This window comes from Physeter macrocephalus, chromosome 11 (genome assembly GCF_002837175.3).
Source record: "Physeter macrocephalus isolate SW-GA chromosome 11, ASM283717v5, whole genome shotgun sequence".
Lineage (NCBI taxonomy): Eukaryota > Metazoa > Chordata > Mammalia > Artiodactyla > Physeteridae > Physeter > Physeter macrocephalus.
This window is the reverse complement of record NC_041224.1, coordinates 16,076,571-16,103,085: the sequence shown is the minus strand read 5'-3', so window position 1 is coordinate 16,103,085 and position 26,515 is coordinate 16,076,571. Positions and strand designations below refer to the sequence as shown.

Genomic DNA, 26,515 nt, shown 5'->3' with positions numbered 1-26,515 from the left:
CGCTGCAACTAGAGAAACCCCACGTGCAGCAACGAAGACCCAACACAGCCAAAAATAAATAAATAAAAATTAATTTAAAAAAAAAAAAAGAAGAACACTGATCAGTAGGACAGGAGAACAGCCAGGAATCAGAGTGACCTATCTCTAGCTGGCAAATGGCTGCAGTTCCTACCCTTATATTTGCAATGGCAGATCCTACTTACAGATGCAGGGCAAGAGTAACAGCCATGATTGCAACCAGACTGCCTGGGCTCAATACTGACTCTACACTTAGAGCTTTGTGACCTTGGCGAACTCTTTAACCTGGTTGTGCTCAATTTCCTCACCTGTAAAATGGGCACAGCAATAGTACTTACGTTAGAGGAATGTTGCAAGGATTAAATGTGTTAATCTCTGTGTAGCTCTTAGAACAGAGTCAGGCACATCATAATCTCTTACTATGTCTGTGAGAATCTTTCTGTTTTGTAAATAAATTCATTTGCATCTTTTTTTTTTAGATCCCACATATAAGCGATGTCGTATGATATTTGTCTTTGTCTGGCTTACTTCACTCAGTATGATGATCTCTAGGTCCATCCTGTTGCTGCAAATGGCATTATTTCATTGTTTTTTATGGCTGAGTAGTGTTCCATTGTATATATGTACCACATCTTTATCCATTCATCTGTCGATGGACATTTAGGTTGCTTCCATGTCCTGGCTAGTGTAAAGAGTGCTGCGGTGAACATTGGGCATGTATATTTTCAAATTATAGTTTTCTCTGGATATATGCCCAAGAGCGGGATTGCAGGATCACATGGTAACTCAAACTCACAGACATAGAAAACAAACTTACGGTTACCAAAAGGGAAAGGGGAGGGGAGAGATGAATTAGGAAGTTGGGATTAACAGATACACACTACTATATATAAAAGAGAGATGCAACAAGGACCTACTGTATAGCACAGGGAACTATACTCAATACTTCATAATAACCCCTATAAGGAAAAAGAATCTAAAAAAGAATATATATATACACACACACACACACACACACACCCCATATATGTATAACTGAGTCACTGTGCTGTACACCTGAAACTAAGATTGTAAATCAACTATATTTCAATTTTTAAAAAATTTTAAAAATTAAAAAAATAAATCTCTTACTACTGTTATAGCTGCTCTTATTTTATTGATGCTGTTGCTGTGATGCAAAGCCATTTGTAACTAGTTGGATATGTGTCTGAAGTGCGTGTCTTTCAACTTCAGTTGAAATCTTCTCTATACAGTATCTTACATTATTTCCTTAGAAGGTTTCTGTTTATTAACCTTGGTGGACCTTAACTGTATCCAGATTACATTCCCCAAGCCAGTAACTGGACAGGGACATGCTATTGGGTCTATCTGGCCAGAACTGACATTGTCTAGATTTAATACACCCCGCCTAGGAATGAAACTTGTTTTTAGAATAAAGAATCACTGGTTCAATGTCACTGGCACACTACCCGTCCATAGTGTGCTTCTTGTGCTTATGTTTGTTCAGCTTGCTGATGAGAACTGCAGCCAAATTATCCCAGAGGCTTGAGTGCAAATGTAAGTCATAAAAATCAAGCCGAAGTCTGCCTATGCAAGTGAAAAAAATATCGCCTCTAGTGTTAGAATAATAAATAATCAAGCAGCTTGTTTATCCTCTCTGGCATTAGAACTATTCGTATCCGCGGGAGGAGGGAGGAAAGTGCCTTAGATGAGGAAAGTCCTTCAGAACATGTGTCTGAACTCAAGGGTGAAGATGGTATCTAGAGATATTTGCTCTGTTAATTCTCTGTGTTATTATACTTGTGTTTGACGGTAGTGGAGAGGTGTCTCATGTTTCCCCTTCTGTGCTAAAATTCAGGCCTGCTGAAGGTCAGCACCGTGCCTTGTGCGTTCACAGTTCCTGGAGACAGGAGAGCACCTCTCAACCTTCCCAGGGCCTCTCTGTGTCCAGCTGGTGGGGACAGAGGCCAAGGCAGGAATCCTGTGCATCCAAGTCAGCGCAGGAGGGGGTCACGTCTCCCTCTACCCCCTGAAACCAATTTAGCTGAGTTCTTAGGCGTGAAGGTACTATGGAAAACCTAAAAATAAAAACATTCAGTGTGCACAACACAGTTCCTGGGAAAGATGCAAATTAGAAAATGAAAACCTCTGGTTGCAGAGGGTTCTATGGCTGGGGAGACCACAGACCATTTATGGGACCATCAAATCTTTATAGCTTCCGATTCACAAGAAGGCCAACAACTAGGAAACCAAATATTCTGAAATACAAAACACCACCACCAGCCAACAAACAACCAACAAAAACCAAAAAAACACTTACAGTCAGGTCTAAAGCCATCACTTCTAGGTGTTCTCTTCACCAACAAACTACCATTAAAAGAAAAAAAAAAAAAAAAGCTTTAGTGATCCAGATGAAATGTTTGTGAATTGCAAAGAGAACTGAACATCATTAAAATGTATATTTGAAACGTGCATTTTTTTCCCTCAGGCACGTGGGGCATGAGCACAGCCCTCAAACTCCCTCCTGCGGCACCTCATCAGTGAGATTCTGGAGAAAAGGAATGGAGAGGGGCGCGGGCGCTGGGGCTCTGCCAGCTGCTCCTGGAAACAACTAACAGAGGCATTGGAAAGAGGGGCTCAGACACACGGCAAAGCATGTCCTCTTCCCTTTCCTCTCTCTCAGGCTAGCGGTCAAATGGGCTGTTTGTTCAGTACGGTCAAACCATAACACTCCAGGGCAAAGGGTCAGTGGTTTGGAATTGACTGCACTCACTGGAAACAGCTTCCTGTGCTAGCGTCCCTCTCGTGCTGGTTTGGAAAGATAGAAACAGCGGTGACGTGCACGTGGTACTCACCTGGCCACCTTAATCATGTTGGGCTTGTATTTCTCTATGCTACCGAGCAACGCTTTCATGGTCCTCCCAGTTCCGACAACATCCTTTGCAAAGAGGACAGACAAATTCAACCAAATGCCTTTGGGCTGCATTAAAAGGCATTTCATCCAGACAGATGATTCTAGTCCTTATTAATAATGCATCCTAATTAGAACTGCCATCAAATTAGAGTAAAAGTAGGAGGCAGAGCCGGTTATATTTTTTAGACAGGTGCTTCTTTCTGGAAGCTGGGTTGGGGGGGGATATATTGGTGACTATTTCCTCCTAGAATCCTTGAGCTGTGCTCAAAGGCTAAGTTCAGCCTCTGCAAAGCACGTGGGGCTCTTTATTGAGTGCATTTGGATTCGTGCACGCGCAGTCAAGGACTAAATTTGGCCCTGAGGTTATGTAACACAACACAGGACGCATGAATTTTCATGGACTTGGGATGTACATCTGAATACGCTGAATGGATAAATGCCTCCCCCCTTGCTCTCCTCACTTAATAGGAGATTCTATGGCTGGGAAGTGAGATGTGTCTGGACAGCAGCTGGTGACAGCCTGTGAGTTCTGAGGGTGCGAGGCTGCCGTGAGCTGAGGCTCTTCCCCGCTGATGAGCTGCTGCATAATTAGAGTAGAACGGGCAGCCGAAATTGATTGTCCGTGGGACAGAAATCAGCTGTCAGGAGCTGATTATCAAAACAACAGGTCTGAATTTAGCCAGGGTTGGGCAATGCATTTGGCTAGAGGGTCTACTTCACGGGTTATGTCTGAGGCAGAACTGCAGATACATGTGGCACAGTCAGGCAATTGTAACCAAAGCTTGAAAACAGCTTCCCTGAATTTTTGCCAGCTGATAAGACAGGCCTGCTGGGCTATAGGACCTGTTCTTGCTTTCTTTTCTTTCTTCTTTTTATTTTTTAAACAGAACAACAAATTAAACTAAATTATAGATTTCCCCTGGATAGCAAATTTTTAGATTAATTCTATTTATGATTTGGATGCCAAAGGGAGAATTATTCCAAGTCATTCGAGGACATTAGCAAGAACACTGAATTAAGGGTGAAGAGAATTCTAACCTTGGTTTTACTGTTAAAAAATTTTGGTTCTGTGGGCTAGTTTTCTCTTCTGTGAAAATGTCTGACTCACAAATAGGTATAAGAACCAATTTAGACATGGGTGGCATTAGATATAAAACCGGATAAAGTACCATGCAACTATTATTGCAAAGCTTCCATTCTAAGTTATTTCAAGCCAGTGATTCTAGCTGACTCCTAGTCTGTAAATTTGAAGAGCCCTAAACACAGTGGGAATTCAATAAATCCTTGGCCAGTTTGATAACAAGTTCTATATTGTGAAACTCACCATTAGATTCTTTCAGCTTCCAAGTATGGATAAAGAAAAGTCAGCTTACCTCGACAATGAGGACATTCTGAAATAAAAGAAACAAAACAAAACAGAAAACACAACTACTTAGAATATGAGGCAAATCTGGCTCTTAAGATAAACACACAGTTTGCTGGGAGTTACAGTTTCACAATTAGCTTAGCTGGTCCTCCGCCGTCCATCTAACCCGAATGTTCGGAGGTAACCTAGGCTTCCAGATTCATTTTAACAGTCTTTCTGGAATTCCTGAGTGCTGCGATATTGGTGTCTGTACAGGTGCAGTCTTTTTATTCATTAAATCCATTAAAGAATCTTAATTTTATCATTAAAATATAAGATTATTCTGTCCGTTTTTACAATAGGTCATGCCCGCGGTATCCCCCACGGATCACACTGACAGAGAAGTCCCATTGGTATCCTGCACGCGTTTGCTATATTCTTAACCACCAACCATCACAGCTAGCTAGGGTGTGCATTTTCAGTTTGGTTGAGGCTTATCAACCATGCCTATTAACCAACCAGAATATTGGGAGAATACTTGGTTAATTTAATGTCCTAGTTCACAATCTCTTTTTGTTTCAATCTTATAATGAAAACGCTTTTTAAACTGTTAGTCTGCATTCTTGCCTAACTAAATAAAGTGCACTGAACATAATTAAATCTGTTTTTTTGAAAGCTCAGAGCCTTGCAAAACAAGAGTCATCCTTGAAGTGATTAGTTTCAACTACAAGATAGAGTGGTGGCTGGCAAGTAGGATTTGTATCGGCACAACTCCAGAGATATAGTGTCAAAAGTAATTAAATACATTTAAAAATCAAGGTAATGCATACACATGATGAAAACCAAACAGAAAAGTCTAAAGATTTTCTCGATGTTGATGTGTTTCAAACTGTTAAAAGTATTTTAAAATGCTTACGTATTTTACATTAAAGTTATCATGACATTGCACGTTACGCATAGCCAAAGTATTAGCGCCTCTAACAAAAATGGCAATAATTTATTTCTTTTTTCATTTTTTCCACTTGATCGAGATATAATTGACATACTCCACTATGTTAGTTTAAGTTGTACAGCACGATGGTTCGACTTAGATATACTGTGAAATGATTACTGCAATAAATTTAGTCAGCAGCCATCCTCTCACGTAGATAAGATACAAAGAAAAAGCTAAAGAAGCAAAACCATCTTTTCTTTGTGATGAGGAGTCTTAGCGTTTACTCTTTTAATAACTTTTACATATATTGCTCAGTAGCGTTAACTAGAGTTACCATGTTGTACGCTACATCTCTAGACTTATCTGACTTACAGCTGGAAGTTCGTGCTTTTTTGACCAGCTTCCTCCAACTCCCCGGGCCCACACCCTGCCTCTGGTAACCACAGATCTGACCTTTCTTCCTGTGAGTTTGGCTTTTGTTTTGTTTTATTTTGTTTTAGATTCCTCATATAGGTAAGATGGCACCGTATTTGTTTTTCTCTGTCTGACCTATTTCACTTAGCGTAATGTCTTCAAGGTCCATCCACGTTGTTGAAAATGGCAGGATTTCCTTGGGTTTTTTTAAATGGCTTAATAACATTCCACTGTATATGTATACCACACTTCTTTATTCGACAATAATTTCTTTTTTTTAAATCAATTATTTATTATTATTATTTATAAATTATTTATTTTTGGCTGCATTGGGTCTTTGTTGCTGCACGGGCTTTCTCTAGTTGCGGCGAGCAGGGGTTACTCTTCGTTGCGGTGCGCGGGCTTCTCACTGCGGTGGCTTCTCTTGTTGCGGAGCACGGGCTCTAGGTGCATGGGCTTCAGTAGTTGTGGTAGGTGGACTCAGTAGTTGTGGCTCGTGGGCTCTAGAGCGCAGGCTCAGTAGTTGTGGCGCACGGGCTTAGTTGCTCTGCGGCATGTGGGATCTTCCCGGACTAGGGCTCAAACCCATGTCCCCTGCGTTGGCAGGTGGATTCTTAACCACTGCACCACCAGGGAAGCCCCTCGACAATAATTTCTTCATATCATATAAACCTAGTACATATTTAAATTTTCCCAGTTGTCCTTCAGATGGCTTTTGTTGTAGTTGGTTTGTCTAATCTAAGACCGTGCACTGGATCTTTAATCTCTTTTAATTTAGAATAGTTCGTAACAATACAAAGGACTTTCTGAGTTCTGCAGAGTACTAAAAAGTACAATTATTTAGCAGGCTCCTAAATGATGGGCACAGGAATATGAGTATAGAAAAACCACCTGCTCTTGAAAGGGAACTATGCAGAAAACTGGAGTTCTTTAGTGAGTTCTACAGAGCAGTCATTACATATATATTTATTTTCCTTTATAGAACATCAACAGTGTTTTCAAACTCTTTCCTTAGTGGTATATGGATTGACTCCTGGATTTTTAGTGGCCTGCCTGTTGTGTGAAAAGCTCACCTCCAAAACCAGCAATGCTTTTAGTACCTTTGGAAGATTGGCTCTGCCTTGCAAAACCCTCCTTGAGTAGAGAGAAAGTGACTACCCCAACTTTGGAAGCATTTTCAGTATTGTCCAAGAGAACTAATCTCTTTATACTTCAATGGACCAAGATTAGCTCCACAAGCTAAGAGACAAAGACTAACTGATCTTTATATGATCAGCATGTAACATGGAGACTGGTATGTAGTAGGGGCTCAGAAAACTGCCCGTGGAACAAATCAACAATTCCGACCTTCTTTCTTTCTCTAGTTCATTATACTTTTGACACCTCCCCTCCATTTTTCTCCTTAAAGATGTATAATCCCTCCTTAACTGAGCTATTATTAATGTCTATTGCTTTTAATTTTGCTTTAAGAAATCTTCTAAAATTCCCATTTTCCTGACTGCGCAACCTTGGGAATTTTTCAGAACATACTGTGCCTCCCTTAAACACTTCCAATCTGCTCACTCCAGTCACTGAATCTGAGATGTTCACCAGTCACCGTCTTAGTCATCTCATCACACCTAGCTCATTTCCTCCCAGAAAGCCAGTAAAATCTGTAGCTTGGGAACCGCAGGCAAAAATCCTATGGGGACTCTCCAGAGTGGGTCCTTTCTTTGCTGTTGCATGATCCTGATGGAAGCTAATCCTATCGGGTTTCCTAAAGAAAAAGAAAGGAAGGAAGAAAGAGAAGAAGAAAAGAAAGAAGGAAAGAGTTATGCAAATGTAAATGGTTTTCTTAAATAGGTTATTCCTTTCAGTCTTTCAAAAGGCAAAATGGTCAGCACACCACAGTCTAATCTGCAGCAACGTGTTTTTGCGGCTGTGGTCACACCCAGCAGAGCGAAGACGGCAGCAATGGTGGTGAGCTGGGTGTGGATGCTGTGTGCGCACAGGAGTGTGAATATAAAGCCCACGGAGAGAGGCATGCAGTGCAGCGTTTCACTTTATGTGATAATTCGCAAAATGGCCAGAATCACCAGTCGGCGGGCATTTCCGTTATTGTTCTCAGCCTAGTCAGATGCAGTTTAAAAGGAATGATTTAAACGGTTAAGGCAGCCAAGGAGGAGATGCTGGCAGGTCCCGATGCTTCACTCTGGCATTTGATTAGAAACTTATCTGCGGTGGGGTGGCACGTCTCCTGAAACCTTGCACTTAACCTACACATCTGTGTTTTTCCATTGCTGGATTTGGGCCTGTTTCCATGCGTTTGGTTTTATTCCACCCTTTCAGAGATTTCTCTTGAACATGAATAAAATCGTCTTGCTTTGATGGATACACACATTTTATGAAGTGCCAGGATTAAATCAACTTTGAAAAAAATTAGCCAGAGAGCGCATTGTGCAGACAGCTTAAACACACCAAGTGAAATGCTTTTAATGCTGTGAGCTGAAGGGGCCACTGAACTGAATCATTGAGGGCTCCCTGTATTCAACTGCCGTGACCTACTTAGAAGCATGACGCAGCCAGCCTTTCTTGGGAGTTTTCTTCCTTTTGCTTTAAAAAAGAGAAAGGAGGAAGGAAGGAAGGAGAGAGAAGGGAAGGAAGGAAGGAGAGAGAAGGGAAGGAAGGAAGGAAGGGAAGGAAGGGAGGAAGGGAGGGAGGGAGGGAGGGAGGAAGGAAGGAAGGAAGGGAGAAAGGGAGGGAGGGAGGGAGGAAGGAAGGAAGGAAAGAAGGAAGGAAGGAAGGAAGGAAGGAAGGAAGGAAGGAAGAAGAGGTAATAAAAGAAGCCAAGAAACAGAGAGGAGCACGGGGCTGTCTAGAATCTCCGTTTCCTGAACATTTTAATGTGCACATCTATAGCGGACTTAAGAAGTTACATAGTACAGTTATGGGGTTTACAATGCATGGAAAATTATACAGGTGATTTTCCCATGTTTTTAAAAGTCCTTCTATAAACAAATTTGATTTTAAAAAATCCTCTCTAACCGCCCCCCTCTTTCAGGAATCACTGAGCTCCTTCCTGCCCCCTGGAGGGGGCTACTATTCCTTCTGTTTCCCCCCTACTTCGTTCCTGTAGTTCAAGTGCTCCAATCAGTCAATCAATCAAGTGGACAATCAAGTGGTCTCCGAACTGGTTTCTCTACCTGGAGTCTCTCCCTTCTTTCAGTTAATCCTACCCTCTCGTCAGGTGCATTTTCCCCAAAACACAGCTTCATGATGTCACCACGGCTCAGCAACTTTTGTGGCTCTTCGATTTTCCGAGCAAGTTACACTAGTTATTCAACATATTCTATAAACCAAATTCAGTTGACATTTTCAGTTTTTCAAATTATCGTTTTCCTATTTTTGACTAATTTCCTTCAGTCACACCGGGCCACTCCTGTCCTCTGGCTCTGCGGTTCCCTCCCCTTCCTCCCCCTTTCCACATGCTAATCTCTCTCCCTCTTGGTCCCAAGTAAAACCTCACCCTCTTCTCTCTACGACGGTTACAGTCCTAAGGAATCATTCCTTCTTTGGATTTCTTTAAGCTCAAGGAAACAGTCTTGTCTGGAAAGAATCCCTAAAGTTCTTCTCTGGGTACCGAGCATTAAAAAAAAGAAGGCCTGAATAAGTTCATGGCAGAGTAATAATATAATGGTAAGTATAACTTCAATGTAAATTTGTTGATTGAGAAATTGTGATTACTCTATGAGAAGGGATAAGTTAGCTGATGGCTTGTAACAACCCTTCCAACGCAGATATTCACCCAAAGCATCTTCCATCCCAGGCAGACACTTATTGCAGTTTCAGACTTTCTTCTACCACCATTAATAAAAGGACCCACTCATTGTTGGGTGCCTTTTCCTTTTAAGTTTTTTTTTCCCAGCTGGTGTACATTCTGCATGATGGAAAAAGTCTGAAGGGTCTCTGAATTTCTTTTTCTTTTTCTCTTTCTTTTCTCAGCCACTCTGCGTGGCCTGCGGGATCTTAGTTCCCCGACCAGGGATCCAACCCGCGCCCCCTGCATGGGAAGTGCAGAGTCTTAACCACTGGACCACCAGGGAAATCCCTGAAATTTATTTTTAAAGTTCTCTCAAACTCTTAATGGATAGCCTTTTCTGAAAGGCTGAAGAAGGGATGAGCAGAGCAGCCCATATGAATGCCTTTATCCTTTTAAGGAAAAGTAAATCCCAAAGGTTAAGTGAATTTTTTTTTTTTTTTTTTTTTTTGCGGTACGCGGGCCTCTCACTGTTGTGGCCTCCCCCGTTGCGGAGCACAGGCTCCGGACGCGCAGGCTCAGCGGCCACGGCTCACGGGCCCAGCCGCTCCGCGGCACGTGGGATCTTCCCGGACCGGGGCACGAACCCGTGTCCCCTGCATCGGCAGGCGGACTCTCAACCACTGCGCCACCAGGGAAGCCCTAAGTGAAATTTTTTTCATCCTCCACTCTCAGGTGTGTAGCACTCACCAACTCCGTCGAGCCTGGACTCTCTTGGGACACTGAAGCCCTTCTGCTTCTACAGAGAGAACGTCCCCTCACTCGACATCACTCATCCAATTCCCAGCCAAACCAGCCGGCTGACCGTCCTTCCGTGTGACCAGGTGGGTTTCTATTTACCCTCTCCTTCTGCCATGTCCGCCCGTTCCCAAACTTAATTGAAGAGGTCTTTCTGATTTCTGTCTAAGAGAAAGAGAAGCCTGCACTCGCTCGATCACCAGATACTTATTCCGACCTGTTGCGGACTAGGTACCATGCACGATGCTGGGATAGAATGGTCCCCGCCCCATCACACTGACATCCTCGTGGGGGAAATAGGCAAATGAAAAAAATAAGCCCCAAATAAACACCGGAAATTATGGAAAGGGCTTCAGTGGAAACAGGGTGGGTACAGAGACTTAATGGAGAATGTGGGGCGGGGGGACGGCTAGAGGGGAAGAGCTTGTGCTCATTTCAGACCGAGAGTCGGGGAAGGCCTCCCTTACACGGGAGCCTGTAGGCTGAAATCTGATGGGTAGGAGGAAAGTGGATTCCAGGTGGAGGCCACGGCTTGTCCGAGGTCTTGGCAGGAAGGAGCTTAGCCAGCGTGCTTACGGCACTGCGAGGTGGAGGTGAACGCTGTACCGTGATGTTGGGAGGGAGACAGGGCCAGATCACGCGGGTCTTTGAGGCTGTGATAAGGAGGTCGGACTGTAATCTCAGAGCACTGGGTTGCCAGGTAAAATACAGAACATCCGGATACATCTGAATTTCAGATAAAGAACAACTTTTTAGTTTACGTGTGTTCCAAATATTGCATGGGACATGCTGAAAATTTATTCATTGTTTATTTGAAATTCAAATTTAACTTGGCATCCTGTTTTTTGCTTTGTTTTTTTTTTGTTTTTTTTTTTTAACTAAGTCTGACAACCCTAATTGACAGGCTGCTGAAAGGTTTTCAGTAGGCAAGTGATGTGATCCAATTTGTATTTTAAGACGATCCCTTTGACTGCTTCTTGGAGAATGGTTTGCAGGGTGGCATAGTTAAGTGAAGGTAAGTTCAGGGAGACTGGTTAGGCTTTCACAGCAGCTCAGAAGAGGGAGAGAGCTAGTCTCGCCCTAGAGACCAGTCTTCTCAAACTTTAATGTGGATAGGAATCGTGTCCGGGATCTTGTTAAAATGAAGATTTAATTCAGTAGATCTGGGGTGGGATCTGAGATACTACATTTCTAATAAGCCTCCAGGTGGTGCTGACCTTGCTGGTTTCTAGACCAAGGGTCAGCAAACTATGGCCCATTGGCCAAATCTGGCCTGCCGCCTGTTTTTGTAAATAAAGTTTTACTGAAACACAGCCATGTCCATTGGTTTCCATTTCATCTATGGCAGCTTTCTGCTTTCATGCTATGATGGCAGAGTGAAGTCGTTGAACAGAAGACTGTATGGGCCACAAAACCGAAAAATATTTACTATTTGGCCCTTACCTGGAAAGTTTATCTGATGCCTGCCCTAGACCACACTTTGAGTAGCAAGGTCTAGATTTGGATGGTTACCATGGAGATGGAGGGACATAGGCAGATTCAAGATATATTTGAAAGCACAGAGTGTGGTCTACACGGGTTCATTAAACATTCCCTTCTGACATGAGCCTAGGGACCCCGAGCTGCATGTCGAGACAGCTGAGAACCTGGTTATCAATGGTGATTCATCTTGAAAACATTTACCCAAGAAGCCCAAGGGGTTCTACTCGGCACACCTTTGAATGTATATAGAAATGCGTCTATGCACACACGGAGAGTGGAAAGATACCACGTAACAGCACTTGGTAACCTGGACGAATTGTTTGTCATGCTAGCAAAAAACTGAAGCCCACTCCTGCTCGGACTTACTGCTGGCTGGTTTCCATTTTTCCTACCTCAACTTCCATGATCTCTACTTTCTCATGATGGGGGTGGTCTTTGCAGTAATTGTAGGTGGAGAAACTGAGGCACAGCCTTGTTACCTCCTCTGCTCACTCCACCCCCAGTAAGAAACTACCCTTTCCTCAATCTCCTCTCTCTCTCTCTTTTAAAAAAATTATAACCTTTATCCTATCTCTTAAAGGAAGGGAATATCCAGTGCTCACTTAAGAGGGAAAATCACTTTAAAACAAAACAGAAGATGATTTTAGAAGGCAGGAGAGAAAGACTACACTTTTTCTGTGCTCATTTTTTCTTGGCATTCCTTTGGGATTCTTAGAGTTGCCACGTTGACATCTTCCATGGTAAATGCACAAGGTACGATAATTCTCTTGTGTAATAAACTTACAAGGCAGTGTCATACAACAAAGTACTAAAATGGCTTATCATTTAACGACCACTCCAGGGTTGTTAGAAGTTATGAATTTCTGGAAATTGCTTTGAGTGTTTTATCTTTCTAGGATAAAATACCCAAATATCAAATAATAGTTTATGCACTGATGTAGTAAAATTAAACAGTGCCCATGTGATACATACATTAACACCAACAAGTTAATTCCAATTTCTGCAGGGCACAATTTCCTACTACATAGCAATTTAACACTCAGATGCTATGCTATCTTCCGAGGAGAGGGAAGTAAGCTGTTCTGTAGTTAGTCCTTGTGGCTCTGCAGTGTTCCTAGTGTTATTATACCTTTTTCTTTTTTAAAAATTAAATGTGGCTGCTCTTTCTTTCCCCATGTGGGCATTGCGAAACAATAACTGCAAATGTGAGAGATTAAGCTTGTATAATAGACCGATCCGTTTTACTCAGAAAGCTGAAGTTGCTCAGGGATAATGAATACAAGATACGTCAGCAGAGGTGAACAAAAACAAATTCTGTGTCGCTTTCATTCACGGCAAAACTTGCATTTCAGATCACATTTGCACAAAGACCATCTGCTTGATGAAACAACTCTTCCTTCCCAAATGCATGGATTTATGTCAGAATCCAAACAGCTTTTCACTTTATTATTAAGCACCGGCAGGTTTGGAACTCCAAGTTAACATTGGAGGTGTCTGCCTATCTCCTGGGCTACGTTCTCTTTAATGGGGGGAAAAAAAGGCAAAGTGCTCAAAAATGAAAAAAATCTCTAGATATCCTTTTTTTAAATTCCCTGCCTAAATTTTAAACATTTCAACAAACCTGTTTTAATGGCTCACTGAAGTGCTTAGGTGCTGAGGCACAGCTGAGAGGAGAAAAGAAGACAAATAAAGGAAAAGTCTTCCCTTTCAGAAGGTACCTGACAGGGTGAGTAGGAAAAGAAAGGGAAAGAGAAGAAGGAATGCTACGGGGTTTTGTAATGTGAGGTTGTCTGCAACGACATGGAAGGAAGCTTGGAGACGAAAGATTCGGTTCCCGTCAGGTCTTGGAAGCATGATAGAAGGAGTGCTTTATAAAAGAAGAAATCATTAAAAGGATTCACACATCCAATTGCATGAATTAGCAAACCTGGGAGAGTGCCTAAAATGGACTACAGTGCTGACCTGAAACGAAGGTCACTGATTTCCCCGCAACCTCAGTGCCTCAGCGTACACAGATCACAGTTACATGAACGAACCTTTCCGGCCAGTGCTGAGAGATCATCACCTCCAATGATCTGCATCTCGCCCATGGACTGGTCGTTCTAAAAGAAAAAGGGGAGGCGATATTTTACTGTACGAGAAAACCTTTAAAGCACGTTTCCCTGTCTACCCGACCAGTGGCGAGACCGCGCCTTACAAATATAGCACAAATAGCTGGTACAGATTCATGGTTGCCTATGGTTACCAAGAGCCACTCTCCTGCCACTGTGCTTGAGACAAAGCACTCTAATGGCTGGCGGGCGAGTCTGTGTGGAGAGGTGATGGAAGGAGTAGAGAGAGGACAAGCAAACCTAATTTTGGGACAAAAAAAACATGGAAGGTGCCTGAACCTATTCTGAGACAGATGGAACTGGAGGAGACAGGCATGCTCCTGGACTTCCCTGGGGTGAGGCGGGGGGCTACGGGAGCCCCAGGAGGGGCCTAGCATTTGTCAGCTGTGCCAACGGGCCTCAGTTACAGCCCTGCAGTGGGGAACAATTAGACTGGTTCCCAGAGAGGCTAGAGACCCCCTCTACTCCCTACCAGCGCTGGTCCAATCCCTCATCTGGTGTTGAGGGCAGTTCTAACAGGCCAAGGCTCAAGAACTATTACAGTCAGACCTTCAGACATGGACGATGAAGCCTTAGGAACTTCCTGCAGTTCCAGGAATATGAGACCCAGAACCCCATTCAGAAGACGTTATCACAGTACCTTGTAATAACATATAATGGAAAAGAATCTGAAAAAGAATATATATATCTGAATCACTGTTGTACACCAGAAACTAACACAACATTGTAAGTCAACTATACTACAATAAAAAAAAAAAAGACTTTTCACTCAAATCCTGTTAGGGGTTATGAGCATTCCTTTTCACAATATACAGGACATTATCCTGTCCCAATTAAACCTCACACACACACACACACACACACACACACACACACACTGAACAAAATATGGATTGTTCCTTAGTATAAATATCACAATAGAATAACATGGGGGCGGAACGGGAAACGGAGAGCAGGCAGCTTGTTTTCTGGCCTCCTTGCAAAGAGGCATTAAAGGAACTGAAGCAGATATCCTACAGGCAGGCAATTGGTTTCATGACCAAGCAAGACTGCTGCGATGTTGTAGTCTCTTCATCCAAACAATAACCTAAGTGAGAAGACACCAATAGAGGGACCAGACGTACACTGTGCTGAACCAGGAAACATCTTCGGTTACTGCTGCGGACAGCTGTTGCTTTGGCTAGTTCACTGCTTTTCTCCCTTATTCTGGCAAGAAGGTCCTGCTTCTTTCCCAGGAGAGTTCATTCCATTTGAATCAGGTGGAGCCAGGCCTTACCTGTATAAATCAGCTATGCCCGAAGCTATAACCAACCTTGAACTTTCCAGCTACTTAAGCCAGTTCATTCCCTTAAAGAAATTTTCCCTTGGGTTGGTTTGAATTGGATTCTGTCACTTGCAATTGAGAGTCTAGACCTAGAGTTACTTTGTCATAGCACTGGTCATCCGGAAAGGGAAAAAAAAAGCCAACCAACCAATATAACAGTTTTACCAATGAAGCAGCCTTTTATTTTTTTTTACCTTACTGCTCAAGAGAAAAAAAAAAGACCTTAAAATGTTCTTACTTCCACTTTGAAAGCATTCATTCCTTACTGCAAAGGAGTGGAGACAATGCTTGAAGTGGCCCATAAGTTAGATAAAACCAATAATTTTCTTCTTATGGGAAATGATCTTAAAAGGAGAAAATCAAAGATTATCCAGAATTCGCTGATCTTTTGCTGTTTTTGTACAGGCGTATATAATCATATATTCACAAGCAGTCATGTCAGCAGGTTGAGAACTTGTCAAAAATGTCAAAGGAGAAAATTTTCTTGTCACTTCTAGAGGTGCTGAGATAACAGAAGTTAATATAGGGAGAATTTCTGTGTATTAGACTCACACATGGTAATAGCAGCAAGAAAAGTAAAATTTCAGTGTCTCCAGAGGACTGAGGTATGCAGAATTGGATGGAACAACTAAACCACAAAGTTTAATGTAAAAAATGAGATTTATACTCTGCTAGATCAAAGTAAATTTCACAATAATTCTACTATTATCATCTCTATTCAGAAACAAAAACACAATACATCAGAAAGCTGAATACAATGCTCTAAGTCACACATTTAGTGTGTTTTCAAGCAAGCCTTATTTCAGAAGGCCTCACTTAGTCCAAGCTTATAACATATTTTTAATATTAGATTTGCCCTTAATTCATCTGGAATTTATATCTGCCTAGTATGTATACAGTCAATTGTCCTAATACCATTTATTGAACTGTTTATTTTTTTCCCTACTGGTTTGAAATGTCATTTTTATCATATCCTTCATTCTAATATGCAAGGATCAATTTCTATATACTTCTGTTTCATTAACCAAAAATGTCTATTTCAGCATTAAAACCATACTGTTAAATTATTATAGCTTTTTAGTATGTTTTAGTGTCTGGTAGAGCAAGTCCCAATTTTTTGTTCTTCTAAAAAATTGTCTTGGCTACTTTCTGCTATCTACTTTCTCCTATCTGGTGGGTTGTTAAGAAGATCAAATGAATTAATACACACAGAACATTTAGAACAGAGCCTGGCATATGGTAAGCACTCAGTAGATGCTAGCTATGACTGATTTCTTCCCTTTCCTCCCTCTCTCCCTCCTTTTCTTTCTTCCTTCCCTCCCTCCCTGGAAACAATCACCCCTCAATCCTCCCTAGTACACTGGAGTCTGGAGCTCCCTGGTTTAATGACTCTGGAAAACATGTCTGGGATGGAGAAGGGCACTTAGAGGTCCAACTTCTCCATTCATATGCTTCCCATTGTCTTGCTGCATCCAGACCATTCCTCACTCTACCTTCTAAGAACTTGGTGACAAACTAGTAAGCCTTTCAGGAATCCTATGGCCTGATGACTCCTCTCTACTCTTTGAAATCAGCCTCCATAGACGTTTAGATTTTCACTTTCTCTATTTTGCTGAGTCAATGCCCTTCCTTAATCAGTTTTATATCAGCTAAAAAACAACACCGACATCTCTTGCCCACTGAGGTTTTCTCCCTTTCCTCTCGTCCTTGTGGGTATATATATATCTTGTTTATTTCTTTACTGTCGTTTTGCTGGGGTTTCAGGAAAAAAAGGAGTTAACTGAATGCATTCAATTCACTGTGTTTAACCATAACATTTTTCTAGTGGTTCAAAAACATCCTTATATTCCAAGGACTGATTTTTTTTTTTTTTTTTTTTACACCACTGGTTTTGATTTGAAACTATTTTCTTTGGGATTGTTCACCTGATCTTTGTAAGTAAGAATGACCTATAATTTTCCTTTCTTTTGCTACCTTTGTGGATTTTTAAAGCCAGTTATACAAGCCTCATATGAGTTGGGTGATTCTTTGTCTTTTTTTCTATATGCTAAAAAGGTCTGTATATGGGTGAATTTATCTATTTTGCTAAGCTTCAGTAGAGCTCAGAATAGGTATTATTTAACCCCCAATTTACAAACAAGGAACTGGACGCGGCAAGAGTCTGAGTAACTTGCCCAAAGAGGTACTACTAGTAAGTGAAGGAATCCAGTTCAATTCTAGAATTGCCTGAATTGACATTATTCTTGTGTTAATCACCCCCATCCTCCACAATATTCCTAGAAGGTAGAAGTAATAGTACATCTCTGAGAGTAACATGGAGAAGAAATTGGGTCCTGGTTGTACTAATGTAGTAAAATATATAAGCTAAAATGGCTAGGAGAAATCTACATCTTGAAAGAAATATTGGTAGCTGTTGTGTGGATTTATTTAAATAGCAAAGGAAGTCTCTGACGTATAGTTCAGGCATCCTCAGAAAGAAATATATTGGAAATTTCTAGTTTAGGTGACCTGATCTCCAGGTGCAAAAAAAGAGCTCAGCAGGTATGGTGACTACTCAAGCAAGAGAATGTGTACTGTTTAGATAATGTTTAGAAAAAAACATAACCGAGGAAGAATAAATATCCTGAATTCCTTTTGAGGAACCGGAAGGGGAAAAGTAAAGAAAACAAATAAAAGAACCACTCTCTCAGCCATTCATTTCCAAAGTCAGAGCAACTTGCTTCATTCAGAATCTATACACGCAAAGGCTTTCTGAACATGCTCCGCCTCCACAGATGCCTTAACTTTGCTTTTTCCCTCTTCTTTTCAGCCTCATCCTTCCTCTTGGCTCTTCTCCTGTGCTCAGTAAGGTCATCAGTACTATATCAAATGGATAGAGAGGCAAACCCCAAAGCAAAACAGTTCATTATAAGAAGCTTTAATGATCAAACCGGAGAGCTTCTAATGAAAATGTTGCAAACTGTTGAAAAAATTTTCAAAAACTCTAACATTGATACCAAGTCAGATAACAAGGACAGGTGAATCAGTTCCAGTGTTTTCTTTTTAACCAGCTGTTGATGTAGGGTGTGGGTCCCCGAGTCCTTTAAGCAGCCTGGGGTCAAAGTAGAGGTCACAGGGCAGTCAGAGCTGGTGGCTTGTGTGCCTGCCCCTTGCTTCACCCAGAGTAGCTCCTCTTATCTCTGTTATATTAACTGGGTTCAAGGTAAGATAGTGGCGGCCAAAAAGTTTGAAAACTCTCAGGTCAATATTTTCTTCCTTTGAAATGGACTTGCCTTCTTTTCCGTTCTTGTTCATTTAAATATCCATTTGTTTCTGGGATTATTTTTGCTTAGAAACTCATTCTTACCACCTATGTGGGTGAATTGTGAGAAAGGAACATGGTGACTGGTGAACAGGCAGCTGGTGTCCCCAGGTCCCCTGGGGACCAGACTTCCTGGGTTCCAGTCCCAGCCCCACCTTCTCTTAGTTGTATGACCTTGAGGAAGCTACTTAACCTCTCAGTGCTCCCCTGTCCCTGTCTATAAAAAGAGTATGTCAATAGTTCCCACCTCCTAGGATTATTGGGAGGAGTAAATGAATTAATACTAATTCAGCACTTAGAAAAGTGCCTGGCATGTAATAAGCAGTTCCTAAAGTAAGCCTTGTCTTCTCATCATCTACTTTTGGTCTAAGAAACTTGCACGTCTACCTGAGTTTCCTAACATTGACTTCGTGACGATTCTTCGTTCAGTTCACTGAGCACACGACTGCTATGTGAATGCCTCGTGCTCTGAGGTTGGGGTTTCTGAGGCTGACAGCCACCCATGAGGCATGTGGTTAAGAAGGACTCATGGCCTTCTGTTGCCACTTTACATCATGGCTACAGTCTTGATTAAAAACAAGCTCAGTTGTATGGTCCTTTGGGGTTTCTCAGTGACCTCTCCCCAGTTCCCAAGCTGTGATGTCTGAATCTTTAAAGCAGACCATTTCATGGGTATAATAAGCATCATTCCACTCTGCTGCTTTCATCGTTCTCCTCAACAGACAGAAGCCACCTGGAGATGATGCTCAGATCCATTTCTGTCCTTATCAGCTCTCGTCTGTACTCTGTTGGAGCCATTTATAGTCAGTAAAGAGTTAACCTTGAAATTGCTCTACAGGATGGCAGCAGAAGATCTGTAGTAGAACATGAGAATGGATGGCTGGTTTCCTGATAATGTTCCCAGGCCTGGCTCCATTTTTGCCTTGGGGATCATGAGATACCCCAATTCTTTCCTTTAATCCACCACCTCAGCTTAAGGTAATTTAAAATAGATTTACACTACTTGTCAATAACAGAACCTTGACTAAGGTTTCACACCAACTTACAGGAGAAGTCAATATTTGCAAATTATGATAAATATTATTAGTGACAACTTAGTGGTGACACATCATCACTCATCACTGAGGGACACTCATCACTGTGCTGCATGAGACCCTAGAGTTCCCGGCACACAACGTACTGCTTCCTCCTCCATGTCTTAGCTCGTGGTTGCTCCTGTCACACCTCCCCATCTTTCTTCACAGGACTAATTCCTACTCTTTCTTCAAGACTCCGTTCAGGCGTCATCTCTTCTAGGAAGCTTTCCAGGAGTCCCCTGGATGTGATGTGTCCCCATAACACTCTATGCATATCTGCATGTCAATAGACCACGTCCAACGGGAATTTTCTGTGAATGCAGCAATTGCCAATGGCATGAGAACTTCAGCACAAACAGCTTTATTTTCATCCTAACTGCACCCCCAGTGGCTGGCACATTGTGGCATCCAGTGTTTGTTGAGCTATACTGAAGCATCTGCGTACATGTGTTTGCTATATTTTTAATACTTCTTCCTCTACCCATGGGAGACACTAAGTGTTCTCAGGCAGCACTTGGTTTCTCTTGCTTTCAGTTCTTTCTCCAGCTGTCCAGGAGACGGAAGGAGCTTACTGCCCAATAGAGACAGAGAAAAAATAAAAACTACAAACAAACACATAGGAGAAAATATCTGTAAAGCTCAATTGAAAGGGGCACAAATGAAACTGACTTGAGTAACTTGCAAGATGGGAAGACTGAAAGAATACAGAACCTCCTCTGTGATGTCTGAATGATTCCCATCCAAACTATGTTTCTTTCTTCTTATTACTAGTATTTTATTATCTCAGTTATCAAAGAGCCTTCTCGGTACTTTGAAAAATCTAAATGTGAAAATCCATGTGAATTCTGAACATGAAAAATATGAAAATATGAATTAGTAAGGTATGTTAATATCAGTCTTTCATTTCATGATTAGTAAAGGATACATTTTAAAGCCAAACTAGCATTTTAACCCAGAAAAAAAATATGTATATGCTAGCATGTACAATTTAGCTCATTTGAAAGAACACATACGTTTTGCATTTCCTGAATTTGGTGTGTAACTTTGCAAGCAGGATGAGACTTTATTCAGGGACAAAATGGCCTTCTGTGTAATGACAATGATTTATTGCTCTGTTGTGATTTTTGGTATTCCGCACCACCCAGGCTCTAAGAGGGGTACTGGTTAGCCCCGAGTAATCCCCACCCAACAGAGAAAAGCTCTTTTCTTTATGAGAAGTAAAGCAATCTTGGGTCAGAAGAAGCGACCACAATGATGAGAAGCTATAGGCTGGTAGGAATAATAAAGGGTCACCAAGAAAAAGGAAAAATGGAGAAGAAAGAAGAAAATGGACCTCTACTGCAATTTATTTATAAAAGACCCCAGGAAAGAGGAAACTCAGTTTAAAAACAGATTCGGTGACTTTGCTTTACATGGACTCTGAAATCTTGAAGCAGGATATCCTTCTGTTTTAAACCTCGGTATGGATTTGTTGTTTTGGTTTAAATTATATTTTTAAATTATGAGTCAGAAAGAAAAACAAGTTGAACCCTTGACACAACTCAATGACCCCAAAGGACTTCAGTAAAATCTATGTTTTCAAATGTGGATGACCATATCCCAGTGGTGACTATTTCTTGAAAGGTCATTTTCTCCACACAATTATTTTTTCCCTAGATCACCCAGGGAAGATTCACAATTATAACTTTTATAAAAAGAACCAAATGGAAATTGTTTTTCAACAGTAAAGAAATCTTAAGCCAGCTCTCACAGACCTGTTTTAAGATTGCCAGGGGATGGGATGGTGAACAGGAAGGGCCAAAGGAGAGGACTGGTAGCACATCCTGCGCCAGGGAGACCTTCAAAGCACACATTGCTTTCTGGCATTAGACTGGATCTGCCTTTGTTCCCAACCAGTTGTACTCTGGGTCCAAAGGGTTCTGCTTCCTTGTGTGACTTCTCAGCTCAAAATATTTCTGCAGTTGACCATGCCTGCAGAACGAAGTCTCATTTTGTCATCGCGATGGGCAGGGCCATCCTTAGAGCCAGGCAAGAGAGGTCCTGCACATCACAAATACCGAAACACAAAGACATTTGATTTTTCTTTTTGGTCTTAAAAGGAAATTTTGGGGGAAAATTCTGGAATAGTTTGAGCTAATGAGAATTATGCAATAGGGACATGTGTGCTGAACTGGGCTTTTCCTCCCACCCCTGACCCTCACAGGGCCAAATCTGTGGTGGGGAAGTGGTGGTGGCCTCCCTTGGGAAGCCAGACAAAGAGGCGCTGGTCTATTTTCCAGTTGGCCGCCCTAAATCACCCAAAGCAGGTGCCCCAGAGACTGGACTCCCCAGATAACTGTGTTCTCTCCCGCCTCTCTGCTCAGGAAGTAGGGTCTCAGAGGCATCTGAGTTGGAAAAGAGAGGCATGAAGAATCTAGCTGCCCCAACTCCCTGGAAAGCTTAACCCGGCCAGTCCCATGAGGGGCTCAGGCAGACTCGGTCACCATCCAGGAGCTGGTCCTGGGCCCAGCTGGTGCCCCACCCTGCCTAGCAGGTACACGGCTCTGCTCAGGCTTGTAGGCTGCAGGGATGAGTGCCGCTCCTGCAGCCTCCAGCTCAGGTGATCTGGCTAGAAACATGAGCCTGGTCATGGACAAAGCTGTAAAGTTTCAAAACCTTAACTATTTAAATATATTCTATGTGAATCTCCATTTGTTCTCTTGCCCTGGGCCTCATACACAGTAGGGGCAAAACTAACTTTGAGAACCATTTACCGAGTGCCAGGCACTACGCTAAGGCCATTGCTTACATGAATCCTAACAAAGTCCTATGAGGTGTGATGCAGCCATTCCGCTACTTGGTATTTACCCGCGGAATCGAACACTTAGGTGCATACAAAAACTTGCACCCTAGCCACTGTGGAAAACAGTATGGAGGTTCCTCAGAAAACTAAAAATAGAATCACCATATGATCCAGCAATCCCACTCCTGGGCATATATATCCAGAGAAAACTATAATTTAAAAAGATACATGCACCCCTATGTTCATAGCAGCAATATTCACAATAGCCAAGACATGGAAACAACCTAAATGTCCATTGACAGAGGAATGGATAAAGAAGATCTATACACACACACACACACACACACACACACACACACACACACACACACTGGAATACTACTCAGCCATAAAAAAGAGTGAAATAATGCCATTTGCAGAAACATGGATGCAACTAGAGATTATGATACTAAGTGAAGTAAGTTAGAGAAAGACAAATATTATATGATATAACTTATATACAGAATCTAAAATACAACACAAATGAACCTATCTATGAAACAGAAACAGAATCACGGACAGAGAATAGACTGGTGGTTGCCAAGGGGTTGGGGGAGGGATGGAGTGGGAGAATGGGGTTTGCAGATGTAAGCCTTTATATATGGAATGGATAAACAACAAGGACCTACTGTACAGCACAGAGACCTACAGTCAATATCCTATGATAAACCATAATGGAAGAGAATATTTTTAAAAAGAATGTATATATATGTATAACTGAATCACTTTGCTGTACAGCAGAAATTAATGTAACATTGTAAATCAACTATACTTCAATAAAAAATATTAAAACTGAAAAAAAAACAATTAAGGAAAAATTTGCACCTGGATGTTTAGAGCAGTTTTATTCACAATTGCCAAACATGGAGGCAACCAAGATATCCTTCAGTGGGTGAAGAGATAAACAGACTGTGATACATCCAGACAATGGAATATTATTCAGCACGAAAAAGAAATGAGCTATCAAGCCATGAAAAGAAGCTTAAATGCATATTACTAAGTGAAAGAAGCCAATCTGACAAGGGTATATATTGTATGATTCCAACTAAATGACTTTCTGAAAAAGGCGAAACTACGGAGACAGTAAAAAGATTGGTAGTTGCCAGGGATTCGGGGGGAGGAAGAGATGAAAAGGCAGAGCACATTTTTAAGATGATTTTTAGGGTCATGAAAATACTCTATGATACCATAGTGATGTATACATATTATTACACATTTATCTAAACCCATTAGAATGTACAACACCAAGAGGGAACCCGGTGAGAGCTGCCATTTCTTCTCCTCCAGGTCTGTTTTTGATTGACATCCTTTCACAAGTGTGGTCCTTGTCATCAAGGTGGTCAAGACCAGTGCCCATCACTGATCCGGTAGTAGTTTGGACAGATGAAGAAATCAGCCTGGCTGGTGTCATACGTGGTCTTCACCACGGTCTTCACCACATGCCAAGCTTGCGGAATCTTGGTTCCCAGGCCAGAGGTTGCGCCTGAGCTCCTACGGTGGGAGCTCTGAGTCCAAACTGTTGGGCTAACAGAGAACCTCAGACCCCAGGGAATATCAATCAGAGTGAGGCCTCCTGGAGGTCCTCATCTCAGCACCAGGACCCAGCTCTATTCACTGCCTGCAAACTCCAGTACTGGATGTCTCAGGCCAAACAACCAGTAAGACAGGACTACAGCACCACCCATTAAAAAAAAAAAAAAAAAGAAAAGAAACGACAAAAAAAATGTTACAGATGAAGGAGCAAGGTAAAAACCTACAAGACCAAATAAACAGTCTCAGAGACCTCTGGGACAACATTAAATGCACCAACACTGGAATTATAGGGGTCCCAGAGGAAGAGAAAAAGAAAGGGTCTGAGAAAATATTTGAAGAGATTATAGTCAAAAACGTCCTTAACATGGGACAGGAAATAGTCAAACAAGTCCAGGAAGTACAGAGAGTACCATACAGGATAAACCCAAAGAGAAACACGCCGAGACACGTATTAATCAAACTATCAAAAATTAACTACAAAGAAAAAATATTAAAAGCAGCAAGGGAAAAGCAACAAATAACATACAAGGGAATCCCCACAAGGTTAACAGCTGATTTTTCAGCAGAAGTTCTGCAAGCCAGAAGGGAGTGGCAGGACATATTTAAAATGATGAAAGAAAAAACCTACAACCAAGATTACTCTACCCAGCAAGGATGTCATTCAGACTCGATGGAAAAATTAAAACCTTTACAGATAAGCAAAATTTAAGAGAATTCGGCACCACCAAACCAGCTCTACAACAAATGCTAAAGGAACTTCTCTAGGCAGGATACACAGGAGAAGGAAAAGACCTACAAGAACAAACCGAAACAATTCAGTAAATGGTAATAGGAACATACATAGCGATAATTACCTTAAATGTAAATGGACTAAATGCTCTAACCAAAAGACATAGACTGGCTGAATGAATACAAAAACAAGACCCATACATATGCTGCTTACAAGAGACCCACTTCAGACCTAGGGACACATACAGACTGAAAGTGAGGGGATGGAAAAAGATATTCCATGCAAATGGAAATCAGAAGAAAGCTGGAGTAGCAATTCTCATATCAGACAAAATAGACTTTAAAGTAAAAACTACTAAAAGAGACAAAGAAGAAAACTACATAATGATCAAGGTATCAATCCAAGAAGAAGATCTAACAATTGTAAATATTTATGCATGCAACATAGGAGCACCTCAATACATAAGGCAAATACTAACAGCCATAAAAGGGGAAATCGACAGTAACACAATCATAGTACGGGACTTTAACACCCCACTTTCACCAATGGACAGATCATCCAAAATGAAAATAAATAAGGAAACACAAGCTTTAAATGATACATTACACAAGATGGACTTAATGGATATTTATAGGACATCCCATCCAAAAACAACAGAATACACATTTTTCTCAAGTGCTCATGGAACATTATGCACCCAACACAGGAGCACCTCAATACATAAGGCAAATGCTAACAGCCTTTATGGCTGTGTTATCGACAGTAACACAATGATAGTAGGGGACTTTAACACCCCACTTTCACCAATGGACAGATCATCCAAAATGAAAATAAATAAGGAAAAACAAGCTTTAAATGACACATTAAGCAAGATGGACTTAATTGATATTTATAGGACATGCCATCCTAAAATAACAGAATACACTTCTCAAGTGCTCATGGAACATTCTCCAGGACAGACCATATCTTGGGACACAGATCAAGCCTTGGTAAATTTAATAAAATTGAAATTGTATCAAGAATCTTTTCCAACCACAACCCTATGAGACTAGATATCAATTACAGGAAAAAAACTGGAAAAATACAAACACGTGGAGGTTAAACAATATGCAAGTAAATAACCAATACATCACTGAAGAAATCAAAAAGGAAATCAAAGAATAACTAGAAACAAATGACAATGAAAACACGATGACCCAAAACCTATGGGATGCAGCAAAAGCAGTTCTATGAGGGAAGTTTATAGCAATACAATCCTGCCTCAAGAAACAAGAAACATCGCAAATAAACAACGTAACCTTACACCTAAAGCAATTAGAGTGAGAAGAACAAAAAAACCCCAAAGTTAGCAGAAGGAAAGAAACCATAAAGATCAGATCAGAAATAAATGAAAAAGAAATGAAGGAAATGATAGCAAAGATCAATAAAATTAAAAGCCGGTTCTTTGAGAAGATAAACAAAATTGAAATACCATTAGCCAGACTCGTGAAGAAAAAAACGGAGAAGACTCAAATCAACAGAATTAGAAATGGAAAAGGAGAAGTAACAACTGACACTGCAGAAATACAAAGGATCATAAGAGATTACTACAAGCAACTATACGCCAATATAATGGACAACCTGGAAGAAATGGAAAAATTCTTAGAATAGCACAACCTTCCGAGACTGAACCAGGAAGAAATAGAAAATATAAACAGACCAATCACAAGCACTAAAATTGATACTGTGATTTAAAATCTTCCAACAAACAAAAGCCCAGGACCAGATGGCTTCACAGGCAAATTCTTTCAAACATTTAGAGAAGAGCTAACACCTATCCTTCTCAAACTCTTCCAAAATATAGCAGAGGGAGGAACACTCCCAAACTTATTCTACGAGGCCACTATCACCCTGATACCAAAACCAAAGATATCACAAAGAAAGAAAACTACAGGCCAATATCACTAATGAACATAGATGCAAAAATCCTCAACAAAAT

The 26,515-nt window shown here is 41.3% G+C and overlaps 1 protein-coding gene across 5 annotated transcripts in view; it reads right to left on the bottom strand.

The window, feature by feature from the left end:
• PRTFDC1 (phosphoribosyl transferase domain containing 1) overlaps positions 1-26,515 on the bottom strand; it is a 101,009-nt gene that overhangs the window by 4,710 nt on the left and 69,784 nt on the right. For 4 of the 5 annotated variants that reach the window (XM_055087769.1, XM_024129738.3, XM_055087770.1 and 1 more), the window contains 4 exons: positions 13,678-13,743; positions 4,306-4,323; positions 2,874-2,956; positions 2,339-2,385 (listed from right to left, as the gene is read on the bottom strand). In XM_055087769.1, coding sequence (XP_054943744.1) covers positions 2,339-2,385; positions 2,874-2,956; positions 4,306-4,323; positions 13,678-13,743 — 214 coding nt within the window. The remainder of the gene's footprint in view (positions 1-2,338; positions 2,386-2,873; positions 2,957-4,305; positions 4,324-13,677; positions 13,744-26,515) is intronic. The other variant, XM_024129742.3, reaches the window with a different exon arrangement.